Source organism: Solanum stenotomum, chromosome 5 (genome assembly GCF_019186545.1).
Source record: "Solanum stenotomum isolate F172 chromosome 5, ASM1918654v1, whole genome shotgun sequence".
NCBI lineage: Eukaryota > Viridiplantae > Streptophyta > Magnoliopsida > Solanales > Solanaceae > Solanum > Solanum stenotomum.
This window is the reverse complement of record NC_064286.1, coordinates 1,171,459-1,190,870: the sequence shown is the minus strand read 5'-3', so window position 1 is coordinate 1,190,870 and position 19,412 is coordinate 1,171,459. Positions and strand designations below refer to the sequence as shown.

Here is a 19,412-nt window from a genome sequence, read left to right as displayed (position 1 = left end):
ATTAAATTAGTTGGAAAAAGAGGAAGGCTCTCACACTATTGACATGCTGTAATTATGTACAGTAATGATTTAACCTACCTGCTGCTGTTATTTCCATCTTCTTATGCATAAACAAGCAATCCTATTTTTGTTTCAATAAACTTCCAAATCACATTGAAAAATGGTAATATATCCTGATAGTATTGCAGTTTGTATTTTAACAAATTACTCCATTCGTTTCAAAATAAGAGTAATGTTTTTAGCTTGGGCACAATCCTTAAGAAAACTACGTATCCTAGAAAGTGATATATATTCTTACCAACTTACCCTTAATAAAAAGATGTAGCTCTATAATAGTTTCTTGATTAGTTAAAGCTCTCCTTATTTATATAATTAAAATCGAAAGAACATTATTAATGTCTTCTTAATCACCTTAATAGATTTATAGACGTACGGTATAAAAAATGACTTTGTTTACCCTTGATCTTTCATATTGTATATGCTATGCTACCTAACAACCTTCTATATATCCTAATATGCTTGACCTTCATCGTTAATGGAACTTCATAGTGCCAGAAAATGGAGCAAATCACAAAATGAACAATGTAGAAATGAGGGGACAGATACTCGATAATATCAATACATCAAAATTTATAGGATTCGATAGAAATGTGCAATCAAAAAGGTGTCTTTTCTTTCTTATAGAAAACTTGGAAAGCTCCAATATAGACAAACTATAATTGTTCAATGTGAAAAGAGAAGCACTATGGAATACATATAAAGTTAAGCGAATTCACTATAATTGGAGATGAGAAATGTTGTATAGAGAACTGAATACGATATTTATAACTAAAGAGAGAAGTGGCTAGTCAAGCAGCATCTGGTAGAAACTGAGAACAAAGATGTAGGGACGCGCCACCACAACACAAGACTGGAGTTGCAAAAGATTTTATGAGTACCGTCTATTTAAGAGTTCCAACAGAAGAGCTGCTGCGGAATCCTTGGCTTTCTTTACACTCGGCATAGGTTCCCCGATACATTCATCTGTAAATCCTTTGTCTGATCCTTTGTCTGAAATATTTACGCGTACTCCATATGTAAACCTCTTTGCATGTGCTGGACCACCCTCGTGCACACATCTGAAAAAAGACCAAACTATTAATTCAGTATGCAATTCATAGTCGGGGGACGTTCACCAGCAATTGCATAGCATGTAAGGTAGAATGCTAAAATTGTAAAAACTCTTCCTTACCGATACAGTGGCATAGGCCAATTTTTGCGTAAGCATATATCATTTAGTGTCTGTCTAGTAAAACTCGGGTTGCCATTCTTCTTTTTCTTTGCATCATCAGCCTTCTTAGCTTCAGCTTCCTCCCTCTCTTTCAACACAACAAGGGCATTCCTGGCCGCCAACTTCTGTGCCATTTTCTTCTGAGGATTCTGCGCCATTCCAACCTGAAGACCATCCACATATACTTCAACTGTAGCCATATTCCCACTTCGAGTTGCTTTGTACTCTAAGCCTTGAGCTTGTTGTTGACAACGTTCTTGCAATTCTCGAACTGGATGCATGGGCAGTGTTTCTGGTGTAACCATTGGATGCAACAGTGGTTGAAAAACCTGGGAAAATTCACAAATCAAGTGAGTCGACATTCCAACTCAAATTCATTTGCCAATAACTGAATCGCTGGATACAGCACCGAGGTAAATTATATTACAAAGCCCTTGGAAACTAACCTCCCATACAGATTTAGTATTACACCCACTGTCTAGAAAAATAGCCCCAGCAATTGATTCAACAATATCACCAAGAACTTTAGGAGCTTTGCAATCTCCCAAGCCAAAGGAGTTGAAACCTGGTTTTGATAGTTCATTTTTAACCTCATTCACAAAGTCACGAATCTGGAAAAGATGTAATAAAGAGAAGTCATTGGTAAATATACTTTGCAACCATAGAAAGCCCAATACTGACTAGAAAAATGAGCATGCAAAGTGGAAGCATAATTAAAGAACCTGTTTTTCTAGAGCACTGGATGCATGACGAAGGTGTAAATGAAGACTGTGCATAACAGCAACACGTGCAAAATTTTCATTGTTGACAGCCGCAGCTCGCAAGTCAGTCAATCGGCCTGGGGGAAGATCTGTGTATGTAAAGAACAAGTGCCTCGTGATGAGATGATCTAATACTGCATCACCCACAAACTCCAGTCTTTGATAACAGGAGACCCCAGAAGATGGGCGTGAAGCATGGGTAATTGCTTCTAGCAGTAGGCCTTTATCATTGAAGCTGATGTTCAAAGCACCTTGTAATGCATCAAAGTCAACACTCTTGAGTACATTCTCAGGAATGCTACAAGACCTAATAGAGTATTCTGTCTCTTTGAAATTGAAATCGAAATCAACCTCAACCCCAATCCATTTCATGAAGTGGTTTGCAGCATACTTTCCACCCTCAACGTAATATACTCCAATCAGTGCTTCCACAACATCAGCCATAGTCTTGCTAGAGAGTACACGATATGACCCTGAATCATTATCAAGCTCACCTTCTTCAGTTTCCTCATCTTCAAACTCATCACCAGCTAGAGCCTTTGCTGCTACAGTACCATTTTCTGCTGTTTCATGATCAAATATTGATGTTTCATCCTCATTGAGGTCCTCGTCATAGACAGGCAACACCCCAGGAGCTGCCCATCTCGATGGAGAAAATCGATCTGCTTGGATGTATGACTGGATTCCCTTACTCAAGGCATTTTGATACAGCACCATGTTGCTTACCATTTGCTGTCTCATCCTGGTGAGTTGGCCTTCATGTTTCTGGGGATACTTAAGGAAAAGGTACCGACTAACAACCCATTTCAGATATGCATCTCCAAGAAGTTCGGCTCTTTCATAGCAGAAAGTCTCCTGGCAAGAAGCGGCGGTCAATGCTTCCAAGATCTGTAAGAAAAAAAATGGTTAGGCAATCAAGTGAAATTGCAAGACAAACTCCAGAAAAAATGAGGTTTATTTTACCTTCAGTGCTGGGACAGGGTAACCGATCATTTCCTTAAGCTGAACAGCAAGCAGCATGCTCTCAATCCTCCTCATGATCGAGGGCAATCTCTGAGCACCCCGAACAAGGGATCCAGGAAGTGGATGCAAAACACAGAGCTCAGGAGGGAGGAAAACATAATACGTTTTGTCAGTTGCCTCTTCGAGTTCACCCTCATGTTCTACAAAAAGTTCCAAATTTAAGACTTTTAAGGCATGAGAAGAGACAAGCTCAGTCCTAAAAAAAAATGGGAATGCCAAGTATAAGCAGACCTTCTGAATGTTCAAATCGTGGTGACAGAAGGTTTTTGCAATATGAAACACCGCGCCCTCTTATTAGAGGCTGCTTTTTATAGACCAAATCAACTCCATACCTGCATACAAATTGGACTGGACAGCCAATTGCACCAAGGTTGTACTTGAAAACAATTTAACCTTCTACATGAGAAGCCTTTTGTTATTCAAGTACAACCAAGGTGCACTGGAACCACCCAATCCTTGCAAATAATTAAGCATTTGTTAGCTGCAGAAATCAAGAAATGTGGTTCAAACTTCAAGGACATGGAAAAAGAGGAGACACTAAGATATTAGTGGAAACATACTGAAAAAGAGGAAACACTAAGATAATAGTGGAAACATACTTTTGCTTATAATAAGCAGCATAACTGCTGTACTCAAGAGGACCTAGGTAACCTTCTTTCCTTGGAAATGAGTTCTCTGCAGTCATATCACTACGAATGCAATCAACATAAAATCTCTTTCCAGAGTGAGCTGCAGTGACAATTCTTCCTACAATATCTTCGGCTCTAAGAGAACAATCAGCCATCATTATCTTGTCTTTATTCAAATCAACTTCAACATCATCAAGGCTACTCCGGTTAGGGACCAAACCAGATGCTTGGACCAGATCATAGTGTGCTATAGCACCTCTAACACCATATGTAGGATGAGACTTCAGTCCGACGGCCATGCCATGTCGCAATTTCGCAAAGCCATATTCTCTTCTGTCTCCACCAAGAGCACGCTCATTGGTACCAAGATATACATCTGGGCGAGCTCTCTGAAGAGGATTTCCCCATACACCAGTTTCAGTAATTTTTTTAATATGATCCCAGTTGATATCTTTTATAGGATCTCCAGATTCATCACCAGTAACAGGGGCAAATAGATATGCCTTTGCAGGGTCCCATGGAGTGGTGGACGGCTCAACATCAACATCCAAAACAATGCTCATCATTCTTACATGAAAGCTCTTAAGGGACGCCAACTGCCAATCAGCAGAAATTAGAATTTTTTTCTAGGTAGTTAAATGCTAAGCTTAACAATAGTTCATTATAACTTAAGATAATAAAAGGAAACCCAACCTGAAACTCTGTAACATCTATTGGCCCTCTGAAGACAAGAGTCGCCTTTGTTACTACGGTTCGAGCAATAAATAAATCCATTGACATCGATAATACCTGTACCCGATAAATGATAATAGATCAAAATGATTATTAAGTGAGGAAATATTAACAGAATTCATATTTGGTAAACAGATGTTCATGTTTAAGATATGAAAGGCAAAAGAAAAGAAAAAACCTCTGCATCCAGCTCATTGCCAAACAGTATTGCAAACTCTGACACATCAGTTAAGAATGGGTCCTTCGAGGGGCCAATATTCACACATTTGATGGCATACATATAAAGATGAATGACCTTTGAGCTGACAAGAGAATCCTTTCCCGACAAAATCCAATCACCCTTCAGGGAAAAAAAATGAGTTGTCCATAAGTGTGTGGAGAATATTGAAAGACAATGATTAGATGAAAGTTTGTTCCCCAAGTGAGAAAAATGTATAAAAACTATTCCTTTGTCAAAAATATAGATTACATCTTTGGTTATCAAAACAAAAAAACATAGTAGGATAGCCCAGTGCACAAAGCATCCCGTGTTAGCAGGATCCTTGAATAGATAAGATTTTTCTTTCTATAACAGTTGTATCCTGGCCAGTGTGTGAGCCACCTCGACTATTCCGTTGGGTACCCAATGTTTGACTAGTAGGCCACACCCATGGATGCAATATGTAGATTAGATCTTATAGAAAAAAAATAAGAAAGATTAGACATGACTATTAATAATTGTTTTTTTCTACAAGCTCCTCAATTAATGCTACAGGTCTGATGAAAGAACATTCTTATCACTCCTTCCACTCATACATTGCCATGCCCAGATTTTACAAAATAGAAGACTATAAACTTTAGGACCAGTTAAATTGGTGTCTGAAGCTGTCGATAAACTAGCATATTCCAATGAAGCTTCTACAGCTATATTTACTATTTACTATCTCAACACATCCCACAAAAGTATTTGCTTTCTTAAAACAAGAGAATAGAATCTACGCCTTTATCATTCACTACTAATTTGTTTAACATAGCTCTCCTGTTTTTTTGTGACAGGCAGAGTAGGACGCAATACATCCTTTACAGAGAACTAAGAAGAACCTGCAAATCATCTAAAGAAAGCACGGAGAAACTATTTCTCAAAGGAGAACTGTGAACAACAGAATCCCTTAAATTAACAGGGCAAGCAAGTGGAAGGAAAAGAGTCTTGACAAGGGAAAAGGATGCCAGAAAATGATAGGGAGATTATTCTTCTAAAAATATGATATGATGCTCACAGTAAAATGAATTGACAGTTCATATTTGAAGTCTTACAAAGATGGAGGTGGCATCTGGGTGTAAGAATCTCTTGAAATAATTGAAAAAGTATTTTCAAAATACTTGTGTTTAAAAAAAAAACAGAATTCTTTTTTGGGTGGAAGAGTGCCTTGAGGCACTTTTGGAATTGAGAAATCTTCATGTACACATAAAACACTCATAATCAGAAAAGAACTATAACTATTCAAACACGTTTCTTTTGCCACAAACTCTCTGAAAAACTTTTTCGCAATTATTTAATTACTAGTCTCAGTTTACACACGTTCTCAATGAGGAAAAACTTCTAAAACAGTATAAATAATATTTAAAAGATATGTTTACATTATAACATAGAAGTTAATAAAAATTTGCAAGTTCCAAAATAATAAATATTAATCATGTTTAGGGGTTTTATCCTCTCCAGTGATTCTTTTGTCAGTTTGTTCTAATAGGTGTTTCGTTGTACAAAAATGTCAATATGTGCTTCATTGTACAAAAATGCATAGAAGTAACGTTTGATTGAAAGGTAAAAAGGTTTTTCAATTTTACATGAGCACTTGGATACATGCATTGCATGTATATTTCATGTTAGATATTGTTAAATGAAATGGACTTTTGGCCCGACTCAACCCCAGCTAGCACATGAGGGAAGGATTATCAAAGGCTATAAGGAGACCAACAATCTGTTATCCCGCCGATGTAGGACTCCAACACCCTCCCCCATGCCCAGGACTGGACATATGGCTTGCTCTAATACCATGTTATGGATCTTGAGTCTAAGTCAACCCCAAAAACAAGATCATGAGGGGAGGATCATCCAAAACCACATAAAGAGACCTCTCATCCCTAAGTAAGCCGATGTGGGACTCAACACCCCCCTCCCCCTCATGCCTAGGATTGGACATCTGGAACGTAGACAATATAAGATGGGCCCCAACATTGGGTGAATAATGATTGGGATGGGTCTGGCTCTGGTGCCATATTAAATGAAATGGACATTGGGCCTAACTCAACCCCAAAAGCTACCTCATGAGGGGAGGATTGCCCAAAACCAAATAACAAGACCAAGGATCCCTTATCCCACCGACGTGGGACTCCATCGGTTATTACAAAAATTTTGTATGATAGTTTACCAACAATTGAAAAAAATTCACCTACGTTCTCATTTTATGAGTGCTAAAACTTGTGCTTTATTCTATTCATACCTTTGTAATCATATAACCATCCAAACCTGATGTATTGACCATCCTTATAAATGTTGATTGTTGTCTTATTCTACCTATGACCTCCTTCTAAAGTACTCATATACACGCAACCAATTACACATAGATTTTCTGAAAATTGACCAAAAAAGTTTGACATTTGGTTGAAAAGATGATACAAATTTTTGCACAAAGCTTTTCAACTTTTGCAAACTTTGTACGCAAAGATTTCCGAAAAAAGAAAGTAAATAACTTGCCAAGCTCAGACTCGAAAAAGTCCACTTCTTTGAAAAACTGAAGACCTACAAAAAGTGGCATTCCAACCAAAAGCCTCAAGTTCTGAAATATACTTGAGCCTGAGACAACTATTTGGGGTTTCCTTTCCCCTATGCCAGTTGAGTTCTCTCATTTGATAATTTTGTTTGTCAAACAAGAAAAACATACAGCAAAATAACTAATAAAGAATGCTTATCAAGAAAATTAATAAATAAAAGAATAATACATCAGAGAAGAATTAAAGCACTAACCCTCAGAATATCAGCTACACCTTCAGGATAAAATTCCCTGTGCCTGGAAGTTCCAGGAATTGGAACACCTTCTTCATCCTGTTCAACTTTCTCTGACTCCACCCCACTTCCCTTGTCAGGCAAGAGCATGTCCGTAAATGCCCCCATCTGGTGGAGCTTCTTGCAAGCATCCAAGCAAGCAGCCTGCATCAAAACTACTTCTAATACTTGCTATATCAAGATTGGTAATTGAGAACAAAAGGAAACACAGACCTGCTGGGCAAGGCGCATTGAGCTGCATACAGGGCCATCAAGTGTCTCAAAAGGTGCATTGCAGGGCAGTTGAAGCCTGCATGAATATTCAGTTGGGCAACCTGACTTCTCGTGACTCTTCATTATAAACTCAGGACGGAGAATCGAGTACCTGGAATGAGACAGAAAACCTGTAAAACCGATCACTAAAAATAAATTTCTGACTGGTGTATGTATGTAATTCCACCTGTCACTTGGTAATTGGGAGCAATAAAAGTGGATCAGCCCAACAGCAGAATTTAAGCTCACAACAGCTCCAGTGGACTCCACCTGATAAACTGAATCTGTTGGTGCCTCGGCAGAGATCAACTTGGAGGCATCTTTGAGATGACTAATATCAGTCCGCTCAATTGCTTCTTTCCGCAACGTTTCTTCACTGTTTCTGGCATTCCTCAGAAATGCTTCATGTGATGAATTATCTCTACACAATGATTTATTATAACGGTTTAGGATCCACATAGTGCACAAGGAAGAGGAATATACATGATGGAATACATAAAGATGCAGATACCTCTCAACCATCAAAATATAATCTGATCCAGGCTTACGGGCACGGCCCCTAGACTGGATATACGCCAAAATAGTTTTGGCCAGATCAAACCGAATGACAACATTGCACTGCCGGATGTCAAGGCCTTCCTCAGCTACACTAGTAGCGACTAACAAATTAATCTAACAAAAACATGAGAACAATTAGAATAAAATAGAACAAATTAATCTGACAAAAGCATGAAAGCAATTAGGAGAAAATAGAATTATCAACTATAAACGAGCTGCTTTTGGCACACAGCCAAAGTTCTAAAGCAAAAAATTTCCAGAGTTTCAGTTGTGCATAGAGCTGACCACATGAAATTAGGAATCCTCAACAGTAAGATGCAATAATGAGAGCATAATTTGAATAATATTTGGCCATCGAATAAGTTGCAGCATATAATTCAAATTATATCTTGTTTTAGAAGTATCTAATCAACTTAGAGACTATTTGGATGGGCTAATAACTTTATGGCTTTTGGATATTTTTATTATTTTGGCTTTAAAAAAACAAGTACTTAAAAGCATTTTTTATCTTACCCAAACCCTATTTAAAAGTTATTTTGATTTAAAGCACCTAAAATATGCCACTCCAAACAGGAACTTAGAACAAGAAGAAGAAGCATTAAACAAAACAAAACTCTACATTTAAAATTCAACAGCATTTTCAGCAAAGAACTCAAGAGTAGCAAGGCAGGCAGTAAAGCTTTTAAGTAGCCATGTAACACATAAAAGTTGACTCCAACTTGAAAATGCATAAATAAGTAAAGGCTACTAATCTAAAATATCATATAATTCCAACAATCTACAACCAATACAAAACAGAGCAAGCACTCTAAATGGCATTGATAGGTCACTGATGTAAAACTAATAACAAAGAAATTGAGTCCATAGCTTGGTACTGAGACATACACGACCATCTCGAAATTTGGCTATTGTGTCCTGCATTTGACCTGTTCGCATTTCTTGACTATTGTTATGCCCGATTAGACTTGATGAATTGATAAAACTTAGGGAAGGGAGCTCCTCAAAAACCTGCATGCTTAACAAAACTTGTTATAGCATAGTGCTACGATAATTGACTATCCTGGTAAGAAAATGAAAGTAGCAACAATGCACCTTTGGAAGAACCAATGCAGTCACGACGCGTTCAACAAATATTATAGCACGAAAATCCTCAGTATGTTGATACTTGAGAAGAATCTTAATTAATGATTGAACTTTAGGTGTCACTTTCCCATCAGCCACCGCAGCTCCTAGAATCACATCTACATGCTCTCCAACAGATACAACTGCAATAGACATCTCCAATTATGTCAAACATCACAATTACATGTTTGGTAAAAGACATAGACGCGAGAAGCATAGACTTCAGACAAAATTCAAGGAACAAAAGTTCAGCGCATAAGGATATTGGCCACTATCTCACTTTCAGAAAAAACAGTAATGTAACTTTTTTTTTGATAACCATGGTATCCGGGCCAGCTTGCGCGCACCTCAACTAATTTCACGGAATACCTTCTGCCTACCACCAGCAACAAGTTCCAGGTAACTCTGTCCATTAAGGCTAGGACAGTATAGATGGGAAGAAATCACTAGTGTTTTTGTCTCCTGAGAAATCATTGGTTCTCAACCCACTTCACACCCTTGGGTCATAGTAATGAACTCTTTAGTATTTGTTACAAACTTATGTTTCTCTTGATGTAAGAGCATACTAAGCACAAGTGTTAAAGCTAAGGCACATCAGTACTGTGTGAAATGGTAAGATACGAAATGAAGTAAGCACAAAATGAGTACAGACGGGCATATATACTTAATATCCAATTGATGGAATATGTTCACTGCGACAAAAGATAATAAATCTACTAGAAATAGTGTGATATTTTAGAAACAACTCATGTTAACATTTCGCTCCTATACTTCTTTTCCTTCTCATTTAGATAAGGTAAAATTTGATTAACAAACTACAGTACCTCGAAGGTACTGTAGTTGACAAAAGTATTGTGGAATTCACTCCTATTATAAGGAGTTTTATGAATTCCAACACATTTTTCTAAATCATTTACAGCAAAAGACAAAGATAAGGCATTTTTAAAAGTCTAGAGTTCCTCCCAACCAAATCGTCCAAAATATACGTAAACATAGATCTCCATATATTGCTTTGACTCTCCTATTCCTTGTCCCTGCATTCTGTTTACTGTAGCTTCCAGAATCCAACACTTGAAGTCGTATTGTTTTGATGCATGTTTGATTTGTTTATTCTTACACCTAATGATGTTGGTCAAGGCGTTCAGGTCTTACAGGAACTTTAATTCATTCAAACACTCTTCCATTCCTTTCTCCGTATAAACCAAAAAAGAACAATGAGCCATGAGGAGCAAGAAGTTCTCCTGACGTTCAGTCTCTTCATCATCCACTGATATGTGCTTCTGTCACAGAGCCAGGGAGCACTCAGAAGACATCAAACATGGCCTACACCAAGGATCAAGTTTTACCAAAAGTTTAGAAGAACAAAAGCACAGTTTGCATCTCTCCTATCCTTCTAGCATAGGCAGCACCAACTAACTTTTATCCTCCTCCTGCATACCAGGCAAAGAAGATCAACTGTTCAAGCATCCCCTTTTAGCATTTTACTTTTTTGACAAGTCTCCTTCCTTGTACCGATCTCCACACTAGCCTTGATTCAGTAGTAAATAAATTGACATACCCATAATACAACTAAATAAAGAACGTTCTGAATGAAATCACCATAAATATGACAATTCCCCAAAATCAGTATGACGGTACATTTACTAAAGTTCCGCAAATGTTAATGTCATTCCCAATCTTTCTTTCTTTTTTTGATTAAGTAATAAGATTTTATTTGTGAAGGACGTAAATACACGTACACAAAAAGACTAAGAATTATACTAAAAGTAGAGAAGCCTCACAAAAAGATATGGATTTCTACAAAGGACACCCAATCTTATATGCCATCTCATTCCAATCTTGCATGGCCCCCGTGAAAGATACATCCATGTCGCATGGCATACATCTTTTGAACCAAGATGCTATATATTGTGACTTCTCTATTACAGTGTGACCAGAAATAAAGAAGATGACTCATCATTCAATGTTGAGTGTCCACACTCGATATCCAACCAAAAACAAATTTCACTGTCATTCTTTAATGTGAAACAACAAGTAGGCAAACGGACATGGTTTGGTTGAAGTTCAGAAAATAAAGAGTATTTGAAGTTGAAAAAGGGATTCGAAGTGAGTTATGGTTGGACATGAAATTCAATGGGAAAATATACTGAAGTTCTGTGAGTTAAGATCATTAATTCACTTAAGAGTTAAGATACTCCTCATTTTTTTTCTTTTGAATGACAACTCCTCAAACTTGTCTTTCATAGATCAAATTCTCAATTTAAGTTTGAGGTTGAAATGATGGATCAAATTACTAAACAAACACTTACTTGAATAATCTGCAAATATTGTTCAAATATTTGGAATAATGTCTATGAGTTCCCCTTCATAATACCTCTAATAAAGACTCATTCATGTGAGGTTGTGACCTCCTCAAGGAACTACCCATAATTTTGCTAGAATCACCTTTCTCAATAATGTCTTGGGGAAGGGATCTCTACAATTGAAGATCATAACAAAGAATCTAAGGATGCCTATGGTAACGTCCTTCATAATATGTTCTACCTCATAAAAAATTCCCTAATCAACTTATTAATTTCTTTAACTAAATGAAGTTGGAATAGTAAGCGAAGACATGAAGTACATATCTTATACTTGAGAGTGTCCACTATTAAGGAACTTTTCTTTTTAAAACAATACATCCTCTGTCCCGTTTTATGTGACATACTATCTTTTTTAGTTTGTCCAAAAAACGACACCTTTCTCTATTAGGAAACCATTTCAAATTAACGTCCCAAATTACCCACAAGACTTGTTTGGACCCACTTGATATAGAAGTTCGTTCTTTTACTAGGAGAGAGAAAATGAAATAGACATGTGGAACTCTCACCATCACACATTTAATTATTATAGGTAATAAGGGCAATTCCAATACTTGCATATATTTATCTTATGCGTCCAAAGAATTCCTTTATATCTTAAACTACGTGTCCAAACCTTCACATAAAATGGGATGGACGGAGTACTGTATTTTCTATCCTCTCTGATCTTTACTCGATCGTATAAATTACATGATTTTAAAATTCGATGTCTTTAAACTTCCTACCAAAAGGAAACTCCAAATATTTCAGAAGATGGGCCATCTTGCAACCATTTGTTGTGGCAAGATCACGAGGATTCCACACTCCAATTGAGATTAGTTTTTCTTTCTTCATGGTGGTGTGTAGTCTGAAGTCCAATTCGAACACATAAATATCTGATTAAGAATCAAATATATGTTCTCCACATTCACAAAATTCAATGTATGAGTTGTAAACAATTTTTGTAATATGGACACAAAATTAAATTGACTGTAATAGGTGCTTACCATGACTTTCAAGAAGCTCGCCCTCCTCCATCTCGTCAGGCCTATCACTATTTGGATTGTCACCTTTATCCATCTCTCCATTCAAGTTACTTTGTGCTACGGCTCCCTCTGATAACTGACATTGCAAGAGAGAGACAACCTTATCCAGGTAGGATTCTTGGAACTTGACATCAAGCTGGTAGCTTGCCCTTTCATCATTTTGTAGAGCTGTTAAAAAAGAATGTGCTACCTACAACAGAAAAGGAGTTTCAGGAGATGCTGCATGCAAGAACATCACATTTACAAGGTAATAAGGCACAACAAAAGTGGTAACATCTGCTACCTTATAGGCACACCACTGTCCCAGTTCACCAAGAGCATAGTTGATAGCCCTCAACTTTTGAATTAGATTAGCAGCCCCATCACTTTCAGTTCTTTCAGAAACACCATAGACTTGGCGCAGCTCTCCTCTAGCTCCAGCATCACAAGCCCCCATAAATTGCCATTTACTTCTTCTGGAGCTTAACAGAGCAGCTTCTTCAACCGCTGATTCCATTTGTTTTATTTGTTCGTGAAAAGACCACAGACTAGCAGCTTTATCATACTCGACTACTACTTCTGACGGCATTGGCACGTGTTTCTCCAGCTCCTTGCGGTCTTTTATGGTAAAGACGACAGAATCTAATTTAGTCTCCAAATTACGAATCTTTATTGCACAATCAACTTGGCTGGAAACACCTGCATCAATCGATACAAGACAAGTTTATAAAATGCAGTAGCTAACTGGCAGTAAGAATACAGAGAAAAACAACATGAATAGAGCCAAATTTAATATTTAATACAAAAAAGGAAGAGGAAACTTTGTCTCAAGGCCATCAATTTCGAAAGAATTCATGCATCCCAGAAATACAGAAAAATAGAAAAGGAAAAAGCATGACCAAGCCGAGTTTGAGATTTAGTAACAAGTAGTGAAGAGGAAACTTCAACTGCAAATAAAAAGTTTCGATAGAATCAAGTTCAAACCATATTAGGGAAAGAAAGACTACCCTTCAAGTTAACAGGTGAAGCAGTCATGCCAAAAACAGATGGCCTTTTCTCCTTTTGTGTTGTATGATAAAACTCAGACATTACTAAAGAATATGGATGCTTCTTCACAGCATGGTGGCATTCATCCATAATAAGGAGATTAATTGCTTCCATTTTTATTATACTGTGCCTCAATATGTTCAAGAGAATCTGAGCAGTCATAACCAGGACCTGCAAAAGACAGAAGTACTAGAGTGAGAAGGAATGGGAATTTCAACCAACTCCCGCAACACAGTGATGTGACAGTTTCTCCATCTTGTTTCATATACAGAGGTTAATGAGCAACCTGAAAATGAGATCACACTGATGCATGCAGCAAACAACTCTAGCTATTTGTTCAACTTAAGACTAAAGAAAAGATACCTCTTTGCATGGATGGGTAGGCTCACTGAAGAATGAGATTACACCAACATCCATATTCTTAAATAAAATTGACACTATCTTGATATATTATCAGTCAAAAGTGGATCTTTATTTATCAAAAGAAAAATTCTAGCTAGATTTCTAGCTGAAAACAAGAACTGGGACAAAATTGAAGCAATTGTGATCCTTCAGAAGGTTGGAATATAGATTGAGAATACAAATAGCAGATCAGCCTTCCAGTAACACAAATATGGCTTGTGCTAATAGAGAAAGAGAAGACACCCCAATCAGATTCAGAAACACTGTTCATATTGCACTAGTACACATTACATTTTTTAAAAGAAAAAAAAGAGTGACTCTGAAGTAGAATATCCAGATTACTTTGGTACATTGTTTCTTTTTTTATAAGGACTTTGGTGCATTATTTCTGCAGCAAGTGAATTAATAAGTTTGAATTCCACCAACCTTTGGATGTGAATTCCCAACAACATAACCAAGGTGGGATCTAGAGAAGGTAGAATGTACGAGACCTTACCCTTACCCCGTGGAGGTAGAGAGGTTGTTTTCGAAAGACTCTCGGCTCAACTAACACATATCAAAGTAGATTTTAAAGGAGCAAACAGAAGGAAGACATTGCAATGGATGTGTATCCCTCGTTCCAATTTTTAGTATGCATGGAGATCAAGAAACAAAAGTTTGCTAAGTCATTGTCACGTAAAACGCAAATTTGAAGACATATCAGGTGTGTTTAGTATGGAGGTTTACCAATTTTTCCATGTTTGATTGGTTAAAAAAAAATAGGAAAACAAGTTCCTTGAAAATGAGGAAAATAACTTCCCCAATGAAAATAGGGAAAAGAAGTTTCACAAGTGGCATTCCACATTGATTGTGTCTCCTCCCCACCACCATCCAACGCACCTCATCTTCTCCCCCACCCCCGTACCCCCACCCACCTCTCATAATATTTATCTAGATTATATTAAATGTTTTTAGGATAATATTTGTGCTTACGTACCGAACACAAGAAAATAAGTAAGAACCCCACTTATTTTCCATGGAAAACATATTCCTTCATACTGAACACACCCATCATCTCCACCACCAGCAGTCTCTCCAGTATCACTAAGATCATCAAGTTACATACTTCTGCAGATGCACCGAACAAGGGACAGTTTTGTCAATGCATAGTAGGTGGATATAGGGAAGGACCAACACTCCTTATGGTGTTGGCCTTGGGAAGAACATAAGCATGTTAGATCACAAGTATTACTCTCTTTCTGTTACTGGTTAGCACAGTACAAGCTGGCACTGGAAACATATCTAGAAAGTTAAAGCTCCTTTCAATGGTTTGTTTCTCCTGGTTGGGTACTTGGTAGCTAATAAGGTATGTCTGACTCAAGAAAAACTGCAGAAAAGGGGAATTTAGTTGAGCAGTAGATGGTTCCTACGTCATGCAGATACAGAGAATAATAGTCATCTATTTCTGCATTGTGGAGTCACTGACCAACTGTGGCAGCTCTATTTATGTATGCCTGGTCTTAGCTGGGCCATGCCTAAGAATACACGTGATCTTTTGAGGTGCTGGAACATTGTAGGAGGAATTCCTTTTAATCAAGAACAGTGTGGGAGGAATTGTAAGACAAGAAAGATGGATACAGTGGACCGGGTAGAAAGAAGAAATGGGAGGTCTGTTGAGAATGGAAGTAGTTCATTACAAAAATCAACATGAATTGCATTTTGACTTTTTATTTTTGGCGTAAATAGAACTATGTAGATGAAGCTGAAACTTTGTTAAGAGTTGTTAGATTCCTTCTAAGATGAACAAGGATGGTCTCTGATTATTTCTGAATTGTAAATATGATTGCCAGCACAAAGAATGATGAAGCTATCGTCACCTGTCACAAAAGTGTCTGTAATAGCATAATATGTGGTTTTCTTTAGTAGGAGTATCAGTATGTGGTTTGTAAGATATCTGAACATGAATTAATATGATCATACCAGGTCCAATATAACAGTGAATGCAATTTGCAATTTGATGTACAACGTACCATAACACTGTTATATTCTTCCCAACTGGTTCTTGCATCAATTTCCTATTGGTTAGACCCATGGCTATATTTTTTTTGAGAATTTTTTAAAAAAAAAAAAAATATAGCCATGGGTCTAACCAATAGGAAATAGATGCAAGACCCAGTTTCCATTGCCAGCAATGTAAACCTTTACTTCATCAAAAATAAAGACTCATGGCTATATTTGATGTTTGTGACGATAAGCCAATGTGCGATACAGACATTAAAACAGAAGAATGCTTACATGCTGATTAAACCTTTATTGTTTTCACAAAATGTAATGATCGGAAATGAGGAAAGCTTTAATTTTTTACCATAAAAAATACAAAGAAGCAGATTATGGAAACTGTTCAAAAGGAAAACAGAATTACAGAAATTTCACAAACAATCACCCAAAAAGAATATAAAAGATATTAAGAACATTTGATCAGCTTACTTCCACCAATATGACTTCACAAGCAGCTATTACTTACTACTTCCAAGTGGTAAAAAAGAGGTCGATAAGAATATAATTAAATTCAGTAAACACAAACTTGTACATAGACAAGTCATGATAAGCACAAGATTAGAAGAGAGAAGCTTGACGTAACCTGTTTAGTTTCAAACTCACGCTGCCACCTTCGTGCATCCCAAAAATCTTGGCCCATTTCACCACAATAATGGCCAACTTGATAGCCAGTTTGCTCACGAATAACTTCTGCTTGCTGTGTTCCAAAGCAAAAAATCACATTTAATTCCAGTTTTCACAGATGTGAAAATGGGGAAACAGGAGATGTGCTAAAGAAGTACCTGATATACAAGTGGAACTTTAGGAACCAGAAAAACTGCCAGCATTTTCTTGTTCTTCTTTTGCAAGTCACTACATAGACTCTTCATGAGGAGGATGGCAATAAGTGTTTTTCCTGCTCCTGTTTCAAGAAAAGCGATTGTATTGTTCTTTCTGGCATGCTCAAGTACATCCAACTGATACTTGCGTGCTTCCTCCTTGGGAGCTTGTTCCTTTAATTTGTCATCTTTCTTCTCAATAGCTCCAGAAGGTTCACGGCTTCTCTCAGTTGGTAACTTCCCCTCTCGATTCCTATCAGCTTCCCATGAACCCACACGATAGACCATCTCTTTCCTTTCTTTGTCCCATTCCCAAAAGCCACTCCCTTCCCTCCAGTTCCTATCTCTTCCACCACGACCACCATGATATTCTCTTCTTTTTCTTTGATCCCTCCCTACTCTATTGATTTCATCATTCTCACGAAGTCTCTTCCTAGCCAAAGGTCTATCAAAGCCTCTCCTCTGGTAGCTATCATCACCTAGCCGCGCCCTTTTTCCATTTCTCTCTTCTTTATCATTACAACCTCGTTCCTTATGCCTGGAAAATCCATTTCCTTCTTGTAAAGACTTCTTCCCCAAATCACCTTTGTTGTGCTCCACATCCTTTTTAGCCTGTGGCCCATTGTCCTTACAAATTCCAGGTGCAGCTAAAGCTTCACTATGTACATTACTGTTGTTTCCATCCACAGAATGTACAGAACCATCACCATTCTTTAATTTCTCAAGAATCCCATCAATACCACCAAAGAAACAAGGATCAAGACTCCCATCCGGACCCAATTGATTCAATGGCGCAACGGGTACAGTGTTCGACCCAACAAAATCTTGGATGAGATCATCACATGAGATGTCCTCATAAGCATCAATCCAATAAGAAGGTTTGTCAGAGACTCCACCACCATCACCATCCATTACAATATACTATGATATTACCCAATTCAAGAACCCCCAAATGAGTAAAAACAACAATAACACAAAAATAAGGCCAACACAGATCCTGTATTCAACCAAAAAATCAAAACTTTATAAATATGCGCATATAAAATAGAACAAACTTAGAATAAAATGGGCTTGATAGAATAGAACCTGCGAAATAGTGGAGCTAAAAAGATCAATTCAATTTATTCGTTTCAAAGATTCGAACTTTGTTCAGATTCTTCAGCTTCAGTGGACTCTCTGGAAAGGGGGGAAAAAGGGGCGGCGAGTTCTTGATTTTTTGCAAGTCAGGAGGAAAGTACACTGTTTGCACCTGTAGACCTAGCAATCAAAATGTCAACAAAACAAATAAAAATGCATAAAAGGAAAAAGGCAAAATATTTATGTAATTTCTTCAAATTGACATATGTAAGTCAAAACATATAGTTAGTGATAAGATAGACTTTTGTAATTCATCCAAATGTATTTTATAAAAGTATACATATGAAAAGAATACCTAAAATTATAGTATATTTTACCTAGTTTCTTCAAAGTTTCTTTTATAAAATAAAAAAATAATTCAACTCACTGAATCAATTTTCTTCAATAATTATACCCTTGTTAAAAAAAAAAATTGATTTTTTATTTATGATCAAATCATCTTTCGGACTTTAATATTGTGTTCTCTTTTATTTTATGTTTTTATTTTAAAAAAATATTTAGTTTTAAAGTTGATTTTAGTCAACAATAAAATTAAGTTTTTTATGAATAAGCAATTATTATCCGAGCATTTAAGTTTTACATAGGTAACAAATTTAATAAAAGCAAGATATAAGTATAATTATTCCAGTAAAGGATAACAAAGAATCAACAAAATTAATATATGTAGAGCGTGGGAAGAAAATCTTTTTTGGCAAGTAAAAACTTAAACATAGACAAGATATATCAATCAACAATTCGAGTAAAGATAAAAAGATTGAGCAAAATTAATACATGTAAAACGAAGAGGGAGGGAAATCTTTTATGATAAGTAAAAGATTTAAACATAGATAAGCTACAAATATCAATAATTTGAGTACCAATAGGAAAGATTCGACAATTAATACATGTAAAGCGAGGGAGGAAAATCTTGTATGATGAGTAACGGGCTTAAATATAGATATGATACAAGTACCAATAATTCGAGGAAGGATAAAAACACTTTTGGTAAAATTAATACATGTCGAGTGAGGGAGAAAAATCTAAAACATAAAAATAGGAAGACATTAAAAAGAAACGCTCAGAAAGTATAGATCTACACATATATCATACAATTATCATTGATCTAACAAAATAAAATAGGATGGACTTACACAAGGAATATAAATTACAACAAGCAAATAGTAAGTATCTCAAACCAGTCGAAGAAGGAAACTCAAAGATCGAATCCAACAAAGGTG

At 36.8% G+C, this 19,412-nt stretch overlaps 1 protein-coding gene across 1 annotated transcript; it reads right to left on the bottom strand.

The window, feature by feature from the left end:
• Positions 1–610: 610 nt before the first annotated feature.
• Positions 611–18,398, bottom strand: LOC125864968 (endoribonuclease Dicer homolog 1). Its single transcript, XM_049545116.1, has 21 exons — positions 18,145–18,398; positions 17,023–18,055; positions 16,824–16,937; positions 13,762–13,972; positions 13,059–13,453; positions 12,737–12,965; positions 9,361–9,533; positions 9,154–9,276; positions 8,222–8,382; positions 7,898–8,131; positions 7,672–7,822; positions 7,420–7,602; positions 4,594–4,755; positions 4,377–4,472; positions 3,654–4,279; positions 3,286–3,386; positions 2,995–3,194; positions 1,993–2,919; positions 1,717–1,881; positions 1,232–1,599; positions 611–1,118 (listed from the first exon to the last, which is right to left on the bottom strand). Exons 2-21 carry the CDS (start codon positions 17,968–17,970, stop codon positions 929–931), a joined length of 5,757 nt encoding a protein of 1,918 aa, XP_049401073.1. The 5' UTR covers positions 17,971–18,055; positions 18,145–18,398; the 3' UTR covers positions 611–928.
• Positions 18,399–19,412: the final 1,014 nt, after the last annotated feature.